The sequence below is a fragment of the Macaca thibetana genome, chromosome 2 (genome assembly GCF_024542745.1).
Source record: "Macaca thibetana thibetana isolate TM-01 chromosome 2, ASM2454274v1, whole genome shotgun sequence".
In the NCBI taxonomy this organism is placed as follows: Eukaryota; Metazoa; Chordata; class Mammalia; order Primates; family Cercopithecidae; genus Macaca; species Macaca thibetana.
Genome location: NC_065579.1, coordinates 3298127 through 3322124, shown reverse-complemented (window position 1 = coordinate 3322124; position 23998 = coordinate 3298127). Strand labels below are relative to the sequence as shown.

Genomic DNA, 23998 nt, shown 5'->3' with positions numbered 1-23998 from the left:
GACTACAGGCGCCCGTCACATCGCCCGGCTAGTTTTTTGTATTTTTAGTAGAGACGGGGTTTCACCGTGTTAGCCAGGATGGTCTCGATCTCCTGGCCTCGTGATCCGCCCGTCTCGGCCTCCCAAAGTGCTGGGATTACAGGCGTGAGCCACCGCGCCCGGCCTATTATTATTATTATTCCAGAGATGCCTTGTCTGTCTGAAAAAGGGCCCACCTAGGGTGAGTGAGTGTTAACGTTCTCTGCTTACAGGTCTGGGCCGGCCTGCCTATCTCTTTGAAATGAGCAGAGCCTCAGGACAGGCATGGACTCTGGACTGGGCTGCCAGACTGGCCCCCTCGCCCCTCTCTGTTCCTGCCCCCACAGCCTGACCAGCCAAGTCCAGAGGCACCACAGAGCTGCCAATCACGTCCTCCAACCCGCTCATTGTCCCTGCTGGCTCAGCCAAGGAAGAGGAAATGGGACCTAAACGCTTCCCAAAATCACCCGTATTCCCATCGCCATCTCTCTTCCTCCCAGATTCTGGTGCCCCGGATTCAGCAGAAGAAAACGTGCTGCCTTCCCATGCAAGTTCGCCGGCATTGGGCCCCCAGGCTCTGTGCCTTAGCTCTCTTTCCCGCGTGCACCGCTTCCTCTGCATGGAAACACCATAAAAATGCGATTGATATTGTTCTTACATGGGCAAGGAAATCCAGGGACTCCACAGAATGTCCGAGGACAGATGTGCAGAGATGGGAATGATGATCTAACAGAGTCCTGTGGAGAGCTGCGTACGTGGCTGTCTCCCGACCCAGGGAGCCTGCCTCCCTCTCTGCTTGCGTGAGGGACAGACTGGGTCCCTCAGGGACTGAGGACCCAGCCTCAGGGTGGCCAAGTGGAGGAGCGCTGTGGGTGGGGAGGAATTGCCCAGGCTCAGAGGCAATAGGAACAGCTGCAGGTCATTCCTGGAAAAGGAGAATGAATCCAAGCCAAGCCAAGCCAAGGCCTCCCCGCTTCCTGGGAGAGGCACAGTGGGTGGAAAGAATGGAGACTTTGCAATCAGAAAGCTCTGGACCACCCCTCAGCTCTCCCACGTGCTAGGGATGTGGCTCTGAGCCAGCCATTTAATTTCTTGAAGCCTTGTGTCCCTCATCTATTGAATGGGCACAATGTCTCCTCCTTTCGTGTTTAAATAACATGATGTGTATCTGGCACGTGGGACTGAGCAGGCCAGTGACTGGGAAATGAACAGAAATGCCCACCACTCCTCCTGGAATGTGGCAAGTTATGTTGAGTGGACCCTCCCTCCATGTAGAAGGCTCTTGGCCATCCTTGAAGATCCATTCCAGATACTCCATCTTTTTTTTTGGAGATGGAATCTTGCTCTGTCACCAGGCTGGAGTACAGTGGCACAATCTGGGCTCACTGCAACTTCTGCCTCCTGGGTTCAAGCGATTCTCCTGCCTCAGCCTCCCGAGTAGCCGGGACTACAGGCACCCACGACTGCACCAGGCTAATTTTTGTATTTTTGGTAGAGATGGGGTTTCGCCACGTTGGCCAGGCTGGTCTTGATCTCGACCTCGTGATCCGCCCGTCTGGGCCTCCCAAAGTGCTGGGATTACAGGCGTGAGCCACCGTGCCTGGCTGCTCCCTCCATCTTCACAAGGTCCATCTCTCCCTCCAAGGCACTCCTCACACGTAGGATGCTTCTCTCTTACAGTCCATAAAACCAGAAAAGATGAGAGAATTGAAAGGGAGCTTGATTCTGAGATACTCCAGAACAGCAATTCTCTCAAAGGTTTCTGTGGATAAATACATTTGGGATGTGCTAGGTTAAAAATAAGCATGGCCCTCTCCTGTAGGACTGATCAGAGCCTTTAATGCACTGAGGAGCATTGAGAATCCCCAAGAAGGGGAGCCAGTGTGAATGGAGTGTTTCCCAAGCATTTGCCCAGGAAACTTTTTGACCACACAGTAAGTATCCTTTAACATGGGGATACTGGTCTGAGCTCATAATTACTTTACAGATGGGAAACTGAGGCCCAGAGTGGTGAATTAATATCCTCAGAGTCACAGAGGGAGTTAGAGGCAGAGCTGGGGCTGGAACCCAACCCTCCTCCCTTTCAAGGGTCCTAGAAAATGGTGCCAGATGTTTTCCAACAGCTGCTTGGACAAGAGGCGGCAGATACCGGGTGCCCCTGCCTTGCTGCTCCCGGGGAAGTAAGTCGCACACCCCACCCCACCGCCATTCTCACCTCTCTCATTCCTGGTAGTGCCGGCCCCTCTGCGTCCTGTTGCACTGCTCTCTGCCTCTGTTTCTTATCGGCACCTTCTGTATGACCAGAGCTGTATGGCCAGCTCCTCCCTCAACCTAGTTGCCGGCAGAGCTCCATGAACATGAGGAAACACCAGTCAGTGGAGAAGGAGCCCCATCAGCCTGCAGCGCTGGGGCTAGGGGTGAAAACAGAAGTGGGCAGGGGACAGTTTGGCACCAAAGCCAGCTGCAGACACGAAGAGAATCAAGGCATCCCTTTCCTCTGCAGGGAATGCTCTACTTATTCCAGCAACGTTTAGGTGGGTATGTCGCCCCCCTTCTCAAAGCATGCTGTCCATTTCCTATACTTAGGCAAGAGTGAGCAGACTGATACTGCGTTTCAGCTAAGAATAGGCCTTTGGCTGGCCATGTAAAGTCAGGCCATCCTCATGCTGCTCTGCTGTTTCCCGCACTGGGAACATGGTCTTTAGGGTCCAGTGACTGTCAGAAAGGGAAGCAGCCTCCGGCCAATCAATCCATCAGCCATCCATCCAGTCATCCGATCAACCAACCAGACACCAGCCAGCTTCCCATCCGCTCATCTATACAGTCGAGAGAAACATGCAAAGGATTGCGTAAGCAGTGATATGCTGATTAACCACTCGCTCTCCGGAACAAAGAGCCCGGGCTTGTGCCATTTGCCAATTTCCGTGGTGTTACTATGCCCACAATTTTAAGTTACCAACATGACGTTACCAATGTGGGACGGGGAAAAGATGGATAGTAGCACAGTCTTACATAGTATTTCTACCATATACATACAGATAACCTCAAGGGCATAGATAATGGTAAAATGTAGGATGATAATTAAGAATGGATGTATTTTGAATATTGACTACCTTTGTTTTTAGGATCTAGTTAATTGGTGGTTTATCTAATTTAATTATTTCATATTTATTTATTTATTTTTTATTTACTTATTTATTTATTTTCGAGATGGAGTCTCTCTCTGTTTCCCAGGCTGGAGTGCAGTGGCGCGATCTCAGTTCTCTGCAACCTCTGCCTCCCGGGTTCAAGTGATTCTCCTGCCTCAGCCTCCCGAGTAGCTGGGACTGCAGGCGCCCACCATCATGTCTGGCTAATTTTTGTATTTTTAGTAGAGATGGGGTTTCACCATATTTGCCAGGCTGGCCTCAAACTCCTGACCTTGTGATCCGCCCGCCTTGACCTCCCAAAGTGCTGGGATTACAGGCGTGAGCCACCGCAACCAGTCAATTTAATTTTTAATAATAGTTGTTTTGAACAACTGGATCACAGAATTCTTGAAAAATTAATAATCAGCTTTCCCAGTATGAGGTGGCTGCAGATCAAGGTGTATTTGGAACACAAACGAAAAAGTCGTTCTATACTGGAAGCAGGAGTTGAAAGGGGATCACAGTGAAATAATGACAGTCAACTCCTATAAATCTATACTAGGGAAGGAGACCAGCTTGACTTAGCTATATCTGAAGCACACAGTTTAAAATGATCTTTAATTCTTTTTTAAACACTTTTTTTTGAGGTTCCGGGGAACATGTGCAGCTTTGTTATACAGACTCATGTCACGGGGGTTTGCTGTACACATTAGTTCATCACCCAGGTACTAAGCCCAGTATCGAACAGTTATCTTTTCTGCTCCTCTCCCTCCTCCCACCCTCCACCCTCAAGTAGACCCCAGTGTCTGTCATTCCCTTTGTGTCCATGTGTTCTCATCATTTAGCTCCCACTTGTAAGTGAGAACACGCGGTATTTGGTTTTCTGTTCCTGCATTAGTTTGCTAAGGATAATGGCCTCCAGCTCCATCCATGTTTCTGCAAAAGATGTTTCATTCTTCTGCTTTTGTTTTTGTTTTTGTTTTTTTTGGCTGCATAGTATTCCATGGTGTATATGTACCACATTTGCTTTATCCAATCTGTCACTGATGGGCATTTAGATTGGTTCTGTGTCTTGGCTATTGTGAATAGTGCTGCAATGAACAGTCAGGTGCATGTGTCTTTAAAATAGAATGATTTCTGTTCCTCTGGGTACACACCCAGTAATGGGATTGCTGGGTCAAATGGAAGCTCTGCTTTAGCACTTGGAAGAATCGTCACCCTGCTTTCCACAACGGTTGGATTACTTTACACTCCCATCAACAGTGTATAAAAGTCCCCTTTTCTCCACAGCCTTGCCAGCATCTGTTCTTTTTTGACTTTTTAATAATAGCCATTCTGACTGCTGTGAGATGGTATCTCACTGTGGTTTTGATTTGCGTTTCTCTAACGATCAGTGATGTTGAACTTTTTTCAAGTGCTGGTTGGCCCACTTTTTTGTTTGTGCTTTTCTTATAAATTCGTTTAAGTTCCTTGTAGATGCTGGATATTAGACCTTTGTCAGATGCATAGTTTGCAAACATTTTCTTTCATTCTGTAAACTCTCTGTTTACTCTGTTGATAGTTTCTTTTGCTGTGCAGAAGCTCTTACATTTAACTAGATCCTATTTGTCAAATTTTGTTTTGTTGTGATTGCTTTTGGCATCTTCGCCATGAAATCTTTGCCTGTTCCTATGTCCAGGATGGTATTGCCTCGGTTGTCTTCTAGGGTTTTTATAGTTTGGGGTTTTACATTTACGTCTTTAATCCATCTTGAGCTGATTTTTGTATATGGTATAAGGGAGGGGTCCACTTTCAGTCTTCTGCATATGGCTAGCCAGTTATCCCAGTACCATTTAGTGAATAGGGAGTTCTTTTCCCATTGCTTATTTTTGTCAGCTTTGTTGAAGATCAGATGGTTGTAAATGTGTGGCCTTATTTCTGGGCTCTCTGTTCTATTCCATTGGTCTGTGTCGGTTTTTGTACCAGTAGTATGCTGTTTTGGTGACTGTAGCCCTGTAGCATAGTTTGAAGTTGGGTTTTGTGATGTCTCCAGCTTTCTTCTCTTTGCTTAGGATTGCCTTGACTATTCGGGCCCTTTTTCTGGTTCCATATGAATTTTAAAATACTTTTTTCTAGTTCTGTGAAGAATGTTGTTGGTAGTTTGATAAGAATCGCATTGAATCTACAAATTGCTTTGGGAAGTATGGCCATTTTAGTGATAGTGATTCTTTCTATTCATGAACATAAGATATGTTTCCATTTGTTTGTGTCATCTCTGATTTCTTTGAGCAGTGTTTTGTAATTCTCGTTGTAGAGATCTTTCACCTCCCTGGTTGTCTGTATTCCTAGGTATTTTATTCTTTTTGTGGCGATTGTGAATGGGATTGCCTTTCTCACTTGGCTCTCGGCCTGACTGTTGTTGCTGTATAGGAATGCTCGTGATTTTCGTACGTTCATTTTTTATCCTGAAACTTTGCTGATGTTGTTTATCAGTGGAATGAGCTTTTGGGCTGAGACTATAAGGTTTTCTAGATGTGGAATCCTGTCATCTGCAAACAGGTTTGGTTTGACTTCCCCTCTTCCTATTTGGATGCCCTTTATTTCTTTCTCCTGCCTGATTGCCCTGGCCAGGACTTTCAATATGTTGAATAGGAGAGGTGGGAGAGGGCATGCTTCTCTTCTGCAGGTTTTCAGGGGAAATGCTTCCAGATTTTCCCCGTTCAGTATGATGTTGGCTGTGGGTTTGTCACATAGATGGCTTTTATTATTTTGAGGTGTGTTCCTTCAATACTAGTTTATTGTGAGTTTCTGACGTGAAGGGATGTTGACTTTTCTGAAAGCCTTTTCTAATCTATGGAGGTAATCATGCAGATTTATCTTCAGTTCATGACATCTTTCATTCTGTTGCATTCATGTACCCTGAATAATTTCAGTCCTATTTTGCTTTCCAGGGTCAACAGTATTCATTTAAGCACCCCCTTCTTCTTGAGCCACTTTCTTCTCTCGGTTCTTCTGGCCCCCTCACTTGCTTGTTCCCCTCTTACTTCAGTCTGCTTTGCTAATTCCTCCTCCTTTTCAGCTCAGTGTCTGAATGTTGGAGTGTTCAGAGTTCGGTCCTCGGCCCTCTTCTCACTATTGACACTCTCTTCTTAAGGATTTCAATTAGTCCAGAGGCTCTAAATGTCATATATCAATGCTTTCTTATTTTTTGTCTAAGTGTCACATAGAAATAATTTTTAAAAAACCCAAACAGTGCTAAAAAGCTTATTTTAAAAAAGCAGCAGTATCTTATCTATCCTCCCCACCCCTCTTCAGAAACAATCTCTTTTCATGTGTTTCCTTCCAGGATTTACCTATTTATCTCCATATTTCTGAACAGTATGCATCTCTTGCTACCCTTTTACAATCAATTTTATATAAACATGTGTGTATGTATACATATATATATATATTTTTTTTTTTTTCTTTTTTTAGATGGAGTCTTGCTCTGTTGCCCAGGCTGGAGTGCAGTGGCATGATCTCGGCTCACTGCAGCCTCTGCCTCCCAGGTTCAATTGATTCTCTGCCTCAGCCTCCCAAGTAGCTGGGATTACAGGTGAATACCACCATGCCCGGCCAATTTTTGTATTTTTAGTAGAGATGGGGTTTTGCCCTGTTGGTCAGGCAGGTCTCAAACTCCTGGCCTCAAGGGATCTGCCTGCCTCAGCCTCCCAAGGTGCTGGGATTACAGGCGTGAGCCACCGTGCCCAGCCTCAATTTAATATATTATCTGTTAACTTCTTATTATAATAAATAATGATTTGAGATATTTTACATCATCACTTTCCCTCCTTGCATTTCGAGTTTAAAGAAAAAAAATCTGTAGTAGTATTTCATTGATAGGATTAAGTTAATATTTTCACTGATGGGCCCGGCAAATGCATATTCTTTCTTTAAACCTTTTTTTCTGGAGTCATTTATTTTATTTGCTTAGTTTTTTGTTGTTGTTGTTATTGTTGTTATTGCTGTTTTACTGTCTGGCTAGCTCTCCCTACACCCTCTAAGGCCTGTCAGTATAGTTATTCGCATGGTCAAGTATATCACTACTTTGTCAGTTCCACTTCCCTCCAAACCCCTCCCACCTCCCGCTCCCGTCTGCACTGCTGCTTTCCCAGCTGCTGCACAGCCAAGCCTTCCCTTCAATTCCCGGCTCCATTAGCCCCCTGCTTCCTGGATCCTGTGCATTCTTTTTTCTTGGTTTACTTCCTCGCAATGGTGACGCTTTCCTCCTGAAACTTTCTGAGAAAGGATAAATGGGAGGCAAATGTTCTAAGAGTTTGTGTGCTGTAAGTGTCTTCATTCTTATCTCACACTTGACTGGAGTTTCTAGGATTTTCTTTCTGTCTGATATTCTTAATTTTCACATTGATTGCATTGAGGTCAGCCTTTTTACCTTCTTTTACTGAGCTTTTTTGTCTTCCAGTTCTAGCAAATTTTCTTACATGATTTATTTGGTACTATCCTCCAAATTACTTAGAACTTATACTGGGCAGATGTTGAAACTTCTTATTTCTGAAAATATATTTTTCCCCTATTTTTTACTTTTGTCTTTTCCCCTCTCCTTTCTTACAGAATTCCTCTAATTCACCGTTCAACCATGTTATTGATTTTTTTTTTTTTTTTTTTTTTTTTTTTTTTTTTTTTTTTGAGACAGAGTCTCACTCTGTAGCCCAGGCTGGAGTGCAGTGGCGCGATCTCGGCTCACTGCAAGCTCCGCCTCCCAGGTTCATGCCATTCTCCTGCCTCAGCCTCCCGAGTAGCTGGGACTACAGGCGCCTGCCACCTCGCCCAGCTAATTTTTTGTATTTTTAGTAGAGATGGGGTTTCACTGTGTTAGCCAGGATGGTCTCCATCTCTTGACCTCGTGATCCACCCACCTCGGCCTCCCAAAGTGCTGGGATTACAGGCGTGAGCCACCATGCCCGGCCGAATTTTTAAATTTTATCTATCATTTTTAATTGCCAAGAACATTTGATTAGTCCTGGGTGTTTCTTTTTTTGTAGCCCTTCTTTGTGTTTCACAGATGCAGTACCTCCCCATCTTTTGAGGATCTTCTAATTTATTTTGACATTTTCTTTTTCTCTGAGTGCCTTTTCTCTGATTGTGTGCTTTGAGCTCTATCTTTTGCGTCAGAGGGCTTTCCTCAGATATCTGATGGACTTTATCTGTGCCCTTGTGTCCAAATGCAAACAGGAAACTCTGGATGTGCAGGTGGGATTAGGAGGCGGGTGGGCTTCCGTGCAGGGTGCTCAGGTGGTCAGTTGGTATTTCCATTCAGGACCCTGAAATGTCGCAGCTACAGGTATTATCTGGGCAGTTCAGTTTCTCCAGAGAATAGAAGGCCTGCTCCAAGACAGAAGCCCAGCTGCTGGGTCCAAGAGCTGGACAGGGAAGGGGCTGGGTGGGGCCTCCAGTCAGTGTGCAGACCCTCACTCAGGTTGTTGTTTTTAGTCAGGGCTTCACTACTTCCCCTCCACCCCCATTCTCGGGGCCTCCTGGTGCATTTTCTCCAGAGAATAAAGTTCCAATCTCCTGCAGGATTGGGGAGAGGGTGCTTATCGGTGGGGACCTCACGGGGACTGCTTCTTAGATTTTCAATGCCCCCGTCCCCTCCCCTGTTTCCAGCCCCCATTTCCCAGGCCTCATTCCCACTCTTCCCAGCTTGTGCCTCCTACTCCCCTTCCTTCCCGGCTTCTGTAAGGTGACTCGGCTTCCTTTCTGTGGGCACGCTGTGCCTTGCAGACACCTACATGGGGGCTTTCTCCTCTTTGCCAAGTCATTTCTCACTCCTCTGTCTACCTCCTGTCTTCACCTATTGTGATCTGGGGTCATAAACGTCTTCCCATTTTATCAGACTGGAGTTTTATTTTAGGGTTTCTTTTCTCTTTTATTTTGGGGGTGATTTTCAAGAGAGTGGAAGGCAATGTGTCCCTCACGTAATCATCTTGAAACCATACAACTGACACCCAGATGTGTAGCCCATAACCAGCCCCTCTCCTGGACCCTCCCCTGAATGCCAACAGCCTGCTTGAGGTCTATACTTTGTTGTTGAATAGACACCTCAAGTTTGTCACCAACAGGACACTTGGTGTCTTCCCCTTCACCCCAAATTGCTTCTGTCCACATCTTCCCTATCTCAATAAAAGCATTCCCCAAATTCCTCAAGCCACAACCACTGGCGGAAGTTTGGACTCCCCTCTTTGGCTCATCCCCGGCCTGCCTACAGCCCTATCCCTCAACAAGGCCTGGATGCCCCCACTTCACACACTTCCTGCTTCTTCATTTTGTCCACCTCAATCAGTCACCAACCCAAGCCTCCATCACCTTTTGCTTAAACTATTTTATCACCCCCTACCTGGGCTTTCTGCTGACACTCTTGCGCCCTCCAGCCTACTCTGTACAATGACCACAAATGTCACTTCCCTGCTTCAAACTCTCCAGTGGCTTCCCGGCTTCCCATCACACTTGGGAAAGACCCAACTCCTTCCTGTGGCAATGAGGCCCTCCGTGACCTGCCACCTCTCTCTGACCTCACTTCCTGTGCCTGCTCTCCTCCCTATGTCTCTGACCTCACTTCCTGTGCCTGCTCTCCTCCCTGACCTCACTTCCTGTGCCTGCTCTCCTCCCTGACCTCACTTCCTGTGCCTGCTCTCCTCCCACGCCCGGGCTACCATGGTCTTCTGGCCGTCCCTCCAACAGGTCCAACTTTTTCCTTCCTTGTGCCTTTGTTCTCGCTGTTCCCTCTGCCTGGAATCCTCTCCCCTAGACCTCACATGGCTGCCTCCTTCGCTTTTTTTTTTTTTTTGAGACAGAGTCTTGTTCTGTCACCCAGGCTGGAGTGCAACAGGCCGTGATCTCAGCTCACTGAAACCTCCACCTCCTGGTTCAAGTGATTCTCCTGCCTCAGCCTCCCGAGTAGCTGAGACTACAGGCACCCGCCACCATGCACAGCTAATTTTTGTATTTTTAGCAGAGACAGAGTTTTGCCATATTGGCCAGGCTGGTCTTGAGCTCCTGACCTCAGTTGATCTGCCCACCTCGGCCTCCCAAAGTGCTGGGATTACAGGCGTGAGCCACCGCGCCCGGCCCCCTTCTTCTCACTTTTAAGCTTGTTTACTTATTTGTTATCCATCTCTTCCCACTAGAAGATAAGCCCCCGAGGTCAGGACCATGTCCACCTTGATCCCTTTGTATCTCCGGCACCTAGAACAGTATTGGAGACACAGTGTCAGGAAGTATTTATTCTTCCTGAATGATAGAATAGTTGGAAGCCATAAGTCTTTTGCTCTAGTGCCAGCTTTACCACTTGCAAGCTAGGCAAGTGTAAGTAACTTTACCTGCGAGCCTCAGTTTCCCCTGCATGCACAATGGGGATAATAGTTTCTTTCCTTTCCATCTGGGGTGGCTGGGCACACGGTTGTAAGGTGAAATGAACCTTGTGAAATGAAAGTGAAGACCCTTCATAAGTGCCTGTTTGTGAACCGCAAGGGCCTGTGGACTCATGAGGGCAGGAGAGTTGCTTCCGTCTTTACCACTTTCCCCCCAGTCCCCGCTTACCCCAAGGGAACCTGGGCGTGAAAGGAGGACTCCAGGGGAAAGGGCACCTGAAATTAATAACCTTATTTCAGAGTGAAAGTCCTACTGCCATTTGCACAGCAAGAAGCAGGAGGGTAGCAGCTCTTGGCAGGCAAGCACTCCGTGTCTGAGGCTGGGGAGATCCTGCGCAGGCCCTGGCTGAGCAGCGAGGTGGCCCAGGCTCTGCAACCTGAACCCACGTGGAGTCAGACCACGACTCAGGACTCCACGGATTATACTGACTCAGAGTCAAGAGGGCTGCAGCGCTTGTTGATGGCATCTTTTTAAAATCATTATTTCAGAGACAAAGCTTGCTTTGTTGCCCAGGCTGGAGTGCAGTGGCACCATCACAGCTCACTACTGCCTCAAAGTCCTGGACTCAAAGGATCCTCCCACCTCCACCTCTTGAGTAGTTGGGGCTACAGGTGCACGCCACCACACCTGGCTAATGTTTCTTTTTTTTTTTTTACTTTTTGTAGAGATGGGTATTGCTATCTTGCCCAGGATGGTCTTGAAATCCTGGGCTCAAGCTATTTTCCCACCTTGGCACCCCAAAGTACTAGGATTACATGCGTGAGCCACTGCACCCAGCCTGTGTGTATGTGTGTCTGTGTGTGTGTGTTTTTAGAAAAAGAAATCACAGCACCTTCTGGCACAGGTCAGTGTTATCTCAGCTGGGTCAGGACAGTTCCTTCAGTATTTAGGTAAGGCCGTCAATCTTCCTTTTTAAAAATGCTGCCTGCAATTTTAAAAAAAGGATGCTGTGTTTTGCTTGCTAAGGCTCCTTTGATTAATCCCCTTCGCTTCTCAGGGTTTTAGCCCAACCATGAATGTGTGGTTCGATCTGGAAACTGTCCAGCACGCACATCAAACCAAGAGGGCCCTTCCTGGGTGCCAGCGTTTCCACCAAGCCATGTTTTCACATCGGCTTCAGGACAGGTGCTGTGGGTGCCCCTTCCCCGAGGCACCTCCCACTCTCCCGTGTCTCCGTTTGTCTTTGGGATGCTCAGGGCGGCTTTCTGTGGTGCTTTTTTAGGAAACTGAGGTTGCCATGTGGAAAGGGGAAAAGGGAGAACGATGAATGTGGTGATTCTCCTAAGGGCCCAGTCCTGCCGGGGTTCAGAGGGTGCTCTCCTTCCTGGAAGCAGGCCAAGCCTCCGAAGCTGGGACCTGAACATGCGCAGGAGCAGAGAGTCACTGTTCCTCAATGGAGTTAGCTGTGGAGACCAGGAGGGAAATGGGCTTGGAAGTCCGGAATCCCAGGGCTCTCAGCACACCCAGGTCAGGCCCCGCAAGCCCTCGTCTGTTGCTCAATTTTCATCCCATTTCCTTTCCTCGCGAGCTCGCATGGCCTCTGCTTGCACACCCCCAGGGACAGGGCGCTCACTCCTTCTCTAAGCATCTCCTGCCCTGTCTGCCTGCCCTTCAGGACCATCCAGCTGGGCTCTGCGGAGCAGGGGTAATAGAACATTTGAGGGTGTCCCCAATCAGATAAAGGGAATTTTTTTTTTTTTTTTTTTTTTTTTAGATAGAGTCTCGCTCTGTCATCCAGGCTGGAGTGCAGCAGCATGATCTCAGCTCACTGCAATCTCTGCCTCCCGGGTTCAAGCAATTCTCCTGCCTCAGCCTCCCAAGTAGCTGGGACTATAGGCGCCCACCACCATGCCCAGCTAATTTTTTTTTTGTATTTTTAGTAGAGACAGGGTTTTAGTATATTGGCCAGGCTGGTCTTGAACTCCTGACCTCGTGATCCACCTGCCTCGGCTTCCCAAAGTGCTGGGATTACAGGCACGAGCCACTGCACCTGGCCAGATAAAGAGAATTTTATGGCAAAATAATTGCTGCAGAGACTGTCATGTCCCAGGAATCTATTAAGCTGGAGAAGAGGACAAATGTAAACACAGGATATTAATTCAGTGGGGACACAGAGGGCCCTTTCCTGCCAGGAGTGTTCATTTCTGAGCCTCCACCCGCAGTCTGCCCTGAGGCCAAGTCCTCCCAGAGGTGCAACCCATTCAAACGCCAGGCCCCGGGACCCGCATCAGCCTCTTGTGGCATCCAACGACACGGAGTCCAGCAAAGTGAAATTTAAAACGTCCGTCTGTATCTGTGTGCCTTGGAAAAGAGCGAGGGTCCTATTCATAACCCCGGTCACAAGCGTCACCATCTCTCGAACTCTCAGCCTCTCACTCAGGACTCCTGTGAAACAGGCCCTAAGCACCTTTCTCCTCTCCCGTGTCATCCAGCCGCACGGCCTTCTGTCAAAAGGGCCCTGGACTTCTGCTTCTTCCGCAGGCCAAGCCAGAAAACACAGGCTGCTCCTAGACAGAGGCCCCAGCATCTGTCCCCGGCCCTCGCCTCCTTCACCCACCTGGGGACCCACAGCTCCTTGCTCAGGATGACAGCTTTTTCTTACAAGAAGCCCTGGACAAGAAAAATTGTCCACCAACTTGCAGAGGGAGGCTCAGGGTATCACAGGTGACAGGAGGGTCACCCAGCTCCAGCTGAGGGGGCAGGGAGGCTTCCTCTCCATCGAGCTCCGTCCTCACAGAGGAGCAGAGGTGAAAGGAAGAAAGCGGTGAGGAGCAGGGCACGTGCTCCAGCAGAGCCACGGGAGGCTCTGGGCACAAGCACAGAGCCTGGGCCATCCCTTGCTTCATCCCCATGGGTCATAGGCTGGATAGACAGACTCAAAGTTAGCTCTTCCCACGACAGCTCGTTCACACAGACCTGAGTCCGGAGGCGCTCTCTGTACTTCGTGTAATCCCCACTTTCTTGTCTTTTGGTACCAAGAGATTCCAACCAAAGGCTTCAATCCCCTGGCAGGTCTAAAAGCCTGAGAGTCATGGGCCAGGAGCCCCAGCCTGAGAAGGCCCCATCCTGTCTCACCCAAGCTGTGCCAGGACCCTTCCCCTTTTCCACACACTGTGCCGGGACCCCTCCCCTTTTCCACACACTGTGCCGGGACCCCTCCCCTTTTCCACACGGGACGACTCCCTAGAACGTGAGGACGCTCACTTTGCTTTTAAAACTTTGTCCCCACCTAGGCCTTGAAGTATAGACTCTGGCACAAGCCCTTTCTGCTACAAAGGAGGCAAGTGAGGGCTAGAGATGGGACTAACTTGTCTGGGTCACACAGCAAGTCTGTGACAGGGCGAGGATGATAATCCTAGGGGCAGAGTCCACCCAGGGCCTGGATGGAACCGAGCCCACATTTCCTCTCTAGGGTTCAGGTCATAGCCTCATTCCCAGAAAATGGTAGCTCCCTGTGTAGAGTTGGGACTCTAGCATGTGCCACAGAGAGGCTCAGAGAGGCCAAGTATGTTCCTAAAGGCCACACAGCCACGCTTTGTCACCCGGGGCATGCATCACCCTCAGTGTGGATCCATGGGGACTCCTCTCTGGGCACCTACCCGCAGCGGTGAGACAGACTCACTGCATGGGAAGTTCTGTCAGGATGAGGACTGATTTGCCCTCTTCACTGCTGTGACCCCAGGATCTAGCCCATGCAGGGGCTTGGTCAGCCGAGATCGTGCCACTGCACTCCAGCCTGGGTGACAGAGCAAGACTCTGTCTCAAACAAAACAAAACAAAACAAAACCTACAACAGGTGCAAATGAACAAAGTCACAGATACTAACTTGTGTCCCCTCCTGAAAGCCCATATTCTTTTCATGGAGTTCTTCTGACTGCCCCCTGCACACGATAACCAATGGCCTCACCCCGACGGAGGCTCACCACTTTGGCATCAGCCCCGGTAAGGGGAAAAGGTGCTGCCTCTGGGTCTGCAGGGCTTTTCACCTCTGGAGAGCTCCTCATCCGTCTGGAAGGTGGTTGAGGTCCTGCCTCCTCCTGCCGAGCCGCAGCCCTACAGCCTGTCGGTGTGCCCAGGGCCACTCACAGATCCCCTGTGGGCCACTGGGCCCTGCCAGGATCCACACGTGGAGGGAAGGGACGAAAGAATAGGGTCTTATTCCCTACAAACAGCAGGTGACCCTCCCTGGTGTTGCCATTGGGACCAGCTAGCACCACTGGGGCACGCTGGGCTGGGATAGTCTGGGCAGTGTCACCACGGAGAGGTGGCTGATCTGCACAGGCAGCCTGGCCTGCGCTGTCACCCAGGGAAGGGTGCCAGGGAACCTGGAAGAGGGCAGAGTGGAGGCAGGACATGCCCAGAGCTGAAAGCCTTTGAGGAGAAAGAACCAAGAGTAGACTAGAGGGCAGCCAGGGCGGGAGCTGCAGGAGGGCGCACTGTGGGCCATGGGGCCTGCAGGGGCAGGGCTCTGGGAGGGGTGCTGCTGTGCCATCAGACCCTGCTTCAGGATGGAGGCCTTGTTCCCCGACAAGGGTTGGAAGCTGATGGCAGGGAGCAGAGTCCCCAGGAGTGACCCTGGCTGAAGAGAGCTGCCTTGCCCAAGGCGATGCCCTTATCTGGGGTAGCCCATGCCCATTGGTGGGACAGGTGAGGGTTGAAGGCCCCACTGCTGGGCATCAACCCAGGGCCTCTGTGCGAGGCCACCCTGGCTCTGGAGCTCTGCGTGGGACTGGCTGAGGCCTTTGTCGTGACTGCTGTGGAGCTCAACATCTCCCTGCCTGATCCTGTTCCCTCCCCCCCAACAGAGCACTTCCCAGGACTCCCCTCCCACACAGAGCACTTCCCAGGACCCCTCCCCCACAGAGCACTTCCCAGGACTCCTCCCCCACAGAGCACTTCCCAGGACCCCTCCCCCACAGAGCACTTCCCAGGACTCCCCTCCCCCACAGAGCACTTCCCAGGACTCCTCCCCCACAGAGCACTTCCCAGGACCCCTCCCCCACAGAGCACTTCCCAGGACTCCTCCCCCACAGAGCACTTCCCAGGACTCCCCCCCACAGAACACTTCCCAGGACTCCCCCCCCACAGAGCACTTCCCAGGACTCCCCCCCACAGAGCACTTCCCAGGATTCCTCCCCCACAGAGCACTTCCCAGGACTCCTCCCCCACAGAGCACTTCCCAGGACTCCCCCCCCACAGAGCACTTCCCAGGACTCCTCCCCCACAGAGCACTTCCCAGGACCCCTCCCCCACAGAACACTTCCCAGGACTCCTCCCCCACAGAACACTTCCCAGGACTCCCCCCCCACAGAGCACTTCCCAGGATTCCTCCCCCACAGAGCACTTCCCAGGACTCCTCCCCCACAGAGCACTTCCCAGGACTCCCCCCCCACAGAGCACTTCCCAGGACTCCTCCCCCACAGAGCACTTCCCAGGACCCCTCCCCCACAGAGCACTTCCCAGGACTCCCCCCCCACAGAACACTTCCCAGGACTCCCCCCCCACAGAGCACTTCCCAGGACTCCCCCCCCACAGAGCACTTCCCAGGACTCCCCCCCCCAGAGCACTTCCCAGGACTCCCCCCCACCCAGAGCACTTCCCAGGACTCCCCTCCCACACAGAGCACTTCCCAGGACTCCTCCCCCACAGAGCACTTCCCAGGACTCCCCTCCCACACAGAGCACTTCCCAGGACTCCTCCCACACAGAGCACTTCCCAGGACTCCTCCCACACAGAGCACTTCCCAGGACTCCCCCCCCCCAGAGCACTTCCCAGGACTCCCCCCCCAGAGCACTTCCCAGGACTCCCCTCCCACACAGAGCACTTCCCAGGAACCCTCCCCCCCACAGAGCACTTCCCAGGAAGCCTCCTGCTCATGAATCTCCATCTCCCGGTCCAGTCCATGTCCTAGGAACAGCAGAAACCCAGCAGGGAGAGGCAGCCGTGGTGTGGGACTGCAGTACAAGGGGTCTGGGTGCCAGGGAGACAGGGGGAGCCCCCGCTGAGGAGTTTCAAGGCCTGTGGGGCAGGAGGATCCTGGGGCCCCTGGGGAAGGAGGCTGAGCTGGGGGAAGAGGCTGGAAGGGGAGAGACTGCCGTGGCTTCTTGGTTTGGAGAGAAGGTGAATTTTCCTAAAAGGAGGGACAGGATGAGATGGATCTAAGCTTACCCTGAAGCCGCCTGCCCGTGACCATAACCAGGCACTTAGAGTTTTCAGTGCACGTGCCCACCTGGCCTTGGAAGATTACAGCTGGTCGTGTCGCTCTCTGTCGCTCAGACAGAAGAGGATTATGCGCCTCCCTGACAACATGCCTTGAGAGCACAGAAATTCACAAACACCCAGCAGCACTCAGCCCTCTCAGCCCTCAGGCTTGTGCCTGTGTCAAGCCATTCTGGGCCTTGGGAAGTGCCAGGGCCGGGCTGGGTAGGCAGAAGAGCTTCCTGGTTTTGCCTGAGGTGAGGGAGAGAGGCTTTTCCTGAGAGAAGGTGGCGGTGCCCAGTGACGGGATGGGTGAGGGTTGAAGGCCTCACTCCTGGCCTTCACCCCACGGCCACCCTAGCTCTGGGGCTCTGTGTGGGATTGGTCGAGGCTTAATGGACGAACGCCAGGCTCCATCCACGAGACGGCTCGAGCGTGGGGTCGGATGGCCATGGCACTCCCCTGGCAGGACTTCACGTCACAGGGCTCTGAGGAAGCTCAGCCATGGCCGTGTCTGCCCTGGCAGCTCCCTGCGGCACCGGGGCGGGCTGGGGTGTGAGGGAGGGAGGTATGTCTAGGGACTCGAAAGTTCTTTGCTATGAGTTATCTCACCTGCTACTCACAGCAGTCCTGGGAAGGCGGCCAGATCAGGAGCTGCTTCAATTCTCCCCGCTCACAGAGGTGCGCCCGCTGGCCGCAGTCAGGCGGTGAGGACAGGCCAGAAGCCAGGGCCCCTGCCTCCCTGTCCAGCCTCCTCCACAGCGGCGTAGGCCACTCATGCGGAGGCAGCTCTGACGCGGGCCACACGCGCTGGAGGGCTTCAGTGTATCTTGGATCACAACGTGTCAATGCAAAGAGACACGTGAACAAGAGCACCGTGGTGGAGAGAAAGTGGGGGCTCATGCCGGTGACTGTAGGGGGTGGGGGCCAGGTCTCGGGGGAGTAGCTGGCACCACTTAGTCAAAAATGAAGTATCTGCATAGCTTATGATCTGGAGGTTTTGTTCCTGGATATGCAACACGAATTCTCATCGGGTCTGTAAGGAGCAAGGACAGGGATGCTCACGCAGAGTTACTGGGGTGGGGGTGTGGTCCCAGGCTCCACAGGTATCCATCAGTGCACAGTGAGCCCGTTGGAATGGTTGTCTGCTTGGGGGATGGGAGAGGACTGTGGGAATAAAAGGGAATGAAAAATGAAGTGAGAGGCCCCTACAGAACACAGTGGCGAGCGTGGGTCCTGAAGTGAGGGGGAACTTGTCTTGCTCCATAAGGTCCGCAGGCTCCATGCTCACGTGGTCCCGCACAGGCCTGAGCAGCAGCGGGCAGATGGCTGAGGTGCGGGCTGGAGCAAAGCCCTGCATTTCAGGAAGGGAGGCTGGAGGGCAGCCAGCTTTGGAGATGTGCAAAAGCCCCTCCGCTCTGAGGCTCCACGGATGAATGGCCTTCAGCGAGGCTGCTGAGTGTGTCTGCGTGGTGGGACACCTCTTCCCCCTCAGAATGGGGGTGCCAGTGGAGATGCTCTGAGCTGAGCCAGCCTCAATTAAACCGGCCTTCCCTTCACTCTAGAAGGTGTTTTGTTCTTTGCAAGCTCCTTGGGGAGTGGCTGGCTAGTCCGCTCAACATGCCCTGCAGGGCAGCTCAACCTTGTCTCCCCGGCTGAAGACTGGGCACTTCCCAAGGTGAGATCGGTGGGACATGGGACTTTCTGCTGGGGGGGGGACCCTTTGGAAGGTGGTCACATAGCTGAACGGAACAAGATGTTAGTGGGCATAGCTGTCAATGGGTCATAAGCAGAGAGGTGAGGGCTCCCAGGGTACGGCTGATTCTCTCTGGATTTTAAATGCGCCTCCAGAGTTGGTCTGCATCCCTCACTGTGCCTATGGAGGATGCGGGAGGAGGGAAGTGTGTAATGTGTATTTTGAGAGTTTTAGTCTGCATGGTCATGTCATGAATCCTAAGTGGGTGAATGATGAGTTGAGGTCTGGCAGTTTCACATCTGATCTGAACTCTCTTCTGTACCCACCTGTGAACCCCAATGGATGCATTTGAAACAAGTGTTTCCCCAAACAGCTAGGGGCAGGGATACTGCCCAGGGATCTGGTTCAATCCCTTAGCTCCTTGTTTTTACAGATGAGGAAACTGAGGCCCAGAAAAGGTTTATCCGAGGACTCGTGACAGGTTAGCTTTGAGCTGAGGCAGCCCTGCCCCCACCTCCTGGACACACCCAGCAAGTTACCCGTGGACTCCTGACAGGTTCACTGTGAGCTGAGGTAGCCCCCGACCTACTGGCTTCTGCGGATGGTGCAGCTAACAAAAACTGGACAGCTTACAAGCATGCATCTGTTCATCCATGGGGTTACGGAGATGCTACCGACACATTTCATGAGCTCCAAAATGGCTGTAATTTATTATTTAAAAAGAATATTCTAAGTAATAATGGTTAGAATTCCCTTACATCTGTATCATTTCACAGTTTACCAAGCCCTTACACATCTTTTCCTCCTTCCGCACTCCTTTAAGGAGCTCTTACGAGTGTCTAGAACTAGGGAAAGTTCTAGAGGTGGCCTTGCCTGTCCAAGATGGCCAGGTAGTGAGGGCAGGATGTGGACCCAAAGCCAGGCCTTTGTCTCTGGTGTGAGGCTGTCTCTACTACACCACCTGCGTGCTTGGAAATTTCTGCTCCCTGCCAACCTCCAGATTTAGCCCAGCCCCTGGGCCTCCCATATTAAGACCAGCCAGGAAGTGTTAAAATTAGCAGAGGTTTGGCCTCTAGTCAAAGCAGGTGCCAAGTCACAGCTGCACTTACTACCTTAACCTACAAACTCCTGGTGTGCTCGAGGCTGGGGCTGTGAACCAACATGTCAGGCTTTGACTTGATGAAACGCTGCTGAAGGAGAGGCTGCAGTCTGTTTGGTTTGACATACATAGCAAACAAATCTCTTCAACAAGACTGCGCCATCATCACTTGTAAGGTGGACTTTGTGTATACACAGAAGATGACAGTAGCTGAGAAATGAAAGCAGGGTCTGGAGCTGCTATTATTAGATCGCTTTTATTTGGAGAACTGGGGCATCCACAGGGAAAGTTGAAGACCCAGAGGCGGCTCAGCCTGGATTATGTGTTCTTATGTGTGACATCCACCCTGGCCAGCCAGGAGCTGTAAGCTGGCCAGGCTGACACTCACCTGCAACTGGGGAGAAGGGATGTGGCTAAAAATGTATAGCATTTATTATCTTATTATAAAAGTAATATTCAATGTGGAAAGTACAGAAATATAGATGAAAATAAAAAGCACCTTAATCCTAGTGCCCAGAAATGTTACCTTCTCAGATTTCTGTTCTCCTCATAGGTACAGGCATTTTCCCAAGAGTGGGTTTCCATGGCGCAGGTTAAGCACAGCACAAGGCACTAGGCTTGCAAGGCAGCGACTGTAACAGGACCCCAGTCAGGAGCCGGCACTCCACGACGATGTGTCAAGCACGGCAATGGCGAGGCACGGCAAGTCCCGGCTGCTCCATCGGCGGGCCAGGGGGCCTGTGCAGCGCTCTGTTGGCGGGCCGGGGGGCCTGTGCAGCACTCTGTCGGCGGGCCGGGGGGCCTGTGCAGTGCTCCATTGCCGGGCCAGGGAGCCTGTGGAGTGCTCTGTCGGCGGGCCGGGGGGCCTGTGGAGTGACAGTCTGTTGTGCACTGTGGGGTTGGAAGGTCAAGGCCACTGGCGATGAGGGAAGCTCCTGGGAGGTGAACTCAAAAGCAAATGAAGGATGTTGTTTGGCTTTTGCCCATTTTGACCAAGCAGCTTATTTTTTCTTGCAATAACAAAATACACACATAGCTATAGAAACAGTTTAATCATGAAAATGATCGCAGGAAAAATATCTTTATTATTGTGAGTCTAAAATTCTTTAACCTTTAGCTCACTTTTTTCCCATTGAAATAATTGTTTTTTTTAATGTGGCGTTTGAAACACCTGTTTTTAGAAGTTGAAATATAGCAGAATAGACTCTCTCTTTATACATATGTGTGTGTAGGTATACATCTATACATACATATATGTGTGTACACTGATATACATACACATTTATATATGTAATTTAAAAAATAAAATTAAGATCATATTAAACATATAATCTTACATTTTGCATTCTTTATTTAATACCACATTATAAGCATTTCCTGAGGCATTACATATTCTTTAAATAATGCCTAAAGTATTCCATTATACGGATGAAGCATACATTATTCATCTACTTCCCTATTCCACTTTTTTTTTTAAGACAGTCTTGCTCTGTTGCCCAGGTTGGAGTGTAGTGGCGTGATCTCAGCCCACTGCAGCCTCTGCCTCCTGGGTTCAAGTGATCCTCCCAGCTCAGCCTCCTGAGTAGCTCGGTGTGCACCACCATGCCCAGCTAATTTTTGTATCTTTGTAGAGACAGGGTTTTGCCATGTTGCCCAGGCTGGTCTTAAACTCCTGGGCTCAAGAGATCTGCTGGCCTCAGATCCCCAATGTGCCGGGATTACATGTGTGAGCCACCACGCCCAGCCCCTCTTCCACATTTTAAGTTGCTTCCAATGTTCTTCTACTATAAAAAATGTTGTAATAAACATATAGTATATGACTCTGTCCATATCTCTCACATTTTCTTACAATCGGCTTTAGACATAATGACCTTCATGAAGTTTTCATTAATATTATCAATAGCATAATAGATCCCCCAATACAATGGCTGGTGCGCAGCAGGCATTCAATAATTGTTAACTATAAATAGGAAATCAAGTAGGTGAGAGAACAGACCAATTCTGTCCTAGCAGAGGGCTGGGAGAGAAATCTGCTGTTCCTCTTCAGGGAAGGATGTAACTGGGCAGTCTGGGGTAAGAGGGATGAGAAGAAATAGGGATTCTTTTGCTCCCAGGTGCAGGTGGACCTGCCAATACCTAGAATGAAATGATTATTTGGTTTGAAGCAAACATGCCAATAGTACACTCTCTGATACCCTCTCAGATGTGCCTTCTCCTTGGTCCTCAGGGATCTCCTGTAGGCACTCACCTTCATCACAGGAGGCGGGGGGAGCTGAATGGCACTGATTACACACTTGAATCAGAGCCTACATGCAGCTGAAAACTGTGATCAGAGAACAAACAACATGAATCACCATGTTCTCAAAGATTATTTATTAGCTATCCTCACTCATGGGAAAAAGATAGAAAAAGGTAAATGAAATTGAAACAACACAAGATGAAAATTCCACAGCATTTCTCCAAGGACCTCAGCTAGATGACACAAATGGACCCCTGGGGCTTTCACGTCTGCAGCCTACTTACAGGAGGACCCATCAGAAGAAACGAGGCTTTAATTTCTGCTAAGGTCTACGGTCTAACGTGGTATGATAAGGGGAATTTTTAAACAAATAAACTAGAATGCTTACTAGCCCACGAGTAATGTCTCTTCCAAGCCCACATGGTCACACTTGTGAACTGCTGGGTTCCTTTTCGTTTTTTGCTTTTTTGAGACGGACGTCTCATTCTGTCGTCCAGGCTGGAGTGCAGTGGTGTGATTACAGATCCATGCAGTGAACTTCTGGACTCAAGCCACCCTCCCACCTCAGCCTCCCAAGTAGCCAGGACAACAAGCACAAGCTACCAAACCTGGCTAATTTTTAAAATTCTTTGTAGCGATGGGGGCCTCACTGTGTTTCCCAGGCTGATCTCGACCTCCGCGGCTCATGCGATCCTCCCACCTCAGTCTCCCAAACTGTTGGGATTACAGGCTTGACCACTGTGCCCGGCCTGGGCTCCTTTTTGGAATGAGTCTTCCCGGTCCAGACAGTCTCCTGCATGTCCTTGTGGTGGCCAGTCTCTGTTCTTTGAGGATGAATTTGCTTTCTGAGTAGAGTCTGGTCACCTGGAGCTGGTTTGGTTAAATAAAGGATAATGGGGTTCTGGGATGTAGCTGGGAGATAAAAGCCGTAAGTGCTCTAATAATGAGCTAAGTTTTCTTATGCAGGCCCCAGTGGGTCCTCACGTCCTTCCCCAAAGAGGCGATCTTGAAACGTACACCAAGTGACGTGGTCGTCAGGAGAATACGCGCACAGCCTCCCAGGGTGAGTATGCGCTAGGCTGGCATTCGTTTGGAAGCTTAGATACTGGGTTGGTCATTAAAACCTTGGCTTACCTTACCCATTGGGGGCTCGATGGGTGCTAGAGCAGGACTGTTTGTCCTTTCTCGAAAAATGGAAGCCTGTCAATTTAAATTAAATTTATATCGGTCCAGAAGAGGCCAGGTCTTAAAGGATTTCCATTCCTAGAGGCGGACAGCAAGGGGGCCCCCTTCTCCCCTTCCTTCTCTTCAAGCGCTTGCTTCCTAGCCCACCGGAAGATGCCCATGCGTGTCCTTCATGTCACCTGCTCCCTGAAGGAATAAGGCCCCAAGCACCAGCAGTGCACAGGCCAGTCCTCGGCGGGTGGCCTTAGCACAGTGACCTGCCCGGCAGGAGGTCTCAGCACCTTAATCACAGGACGTCCTTGCAGTGTCTCTCTAGCGGGTCAGACACTGCTCTCAGGTCTGTCTGGAGCCCTGTCCTTCCCCCAGATCTGGAGGCCCCGGGGGCAAGGCGGGGGTGCGCCTAGTCCTCCGGGATGGGAGTGTTGCAGTTCCCGTGGTAGATCTTGACGTGGCCTTCACACCGGAAATAGGCCTCGAAGACGTCACTGTAGCCATGGTCCCTCCACCAGGTGCACAGCTGCCGGTTCCAGGTACAGTCCAGAACATGGAAGAGCCTGGGGTGCTCCATGCCAATCATGGTGAAGAAGTCCTGGTCCCCGAGGTGGCCGCGGAAGTGGTACTTGTCGGCCAGCTGCTGCACCTGCGCCGGCTCCAGCAGGCGGCTGTAGAGCGGGGACTGGCGCATGGCCTCCAGGTTCAGCAGCATCACCCCGCTGTTGAAGCCCGGCAGCCCCTCGGGGGGTGGGCCCCCAACCCTGGTCTGGGGGTTCTCATGGCGGAACTGCCAGAACGTGTGCCTGTGGAGACAGAGGACAGAGTTAGCCCGGTGTGCAGGGGGACCAGCCTGGCGGCTGCTGCCCTGGGTCTTCACAGCCAGCCTGCATGCAAACACTGCAACATTCTGGGGTGCAGGATCCGCATCACTACACCAGCACGTGGTAGAGCTGGGACCTGAACCCAGGGCTCTGGACCCCAAGCCCCAGATTCTTTCTACCATCCTCTGCTACGTCCTCACCACAGCCAACATT

The 23998-nt window shown here is 50.9% G+C and overlaps 1 protein-coding gene across 3 annotated transcripts in view; it reads right to left on the bottom strand.

Moving 5' to 3' along the window:
• Window positions 1-21904: 21904 nt before the first annotated feature.
• The window catches only part of XXYLT1 (xyloside xylosyltransferase 1), a 200896-nt gene continuing 198802 nt past the window's right edge, over window positions 21905-23998 (bottom strand). For all 3 annotated transcript variants that reach the window (XM_050779188.1, XM_050779190.1, XM_050779191.1), the window contains one exon: window positions 21905-23767. In XM_050779188.1, the coding sequence (XP_050635145.1) occupies window positions 23371-23767 (397 nt within the window). In that variant the 3' untranslated portion in view covers window positions 21905-23370. The remainder of the gene's footprint in view (window positions 23768-23998) is intronic.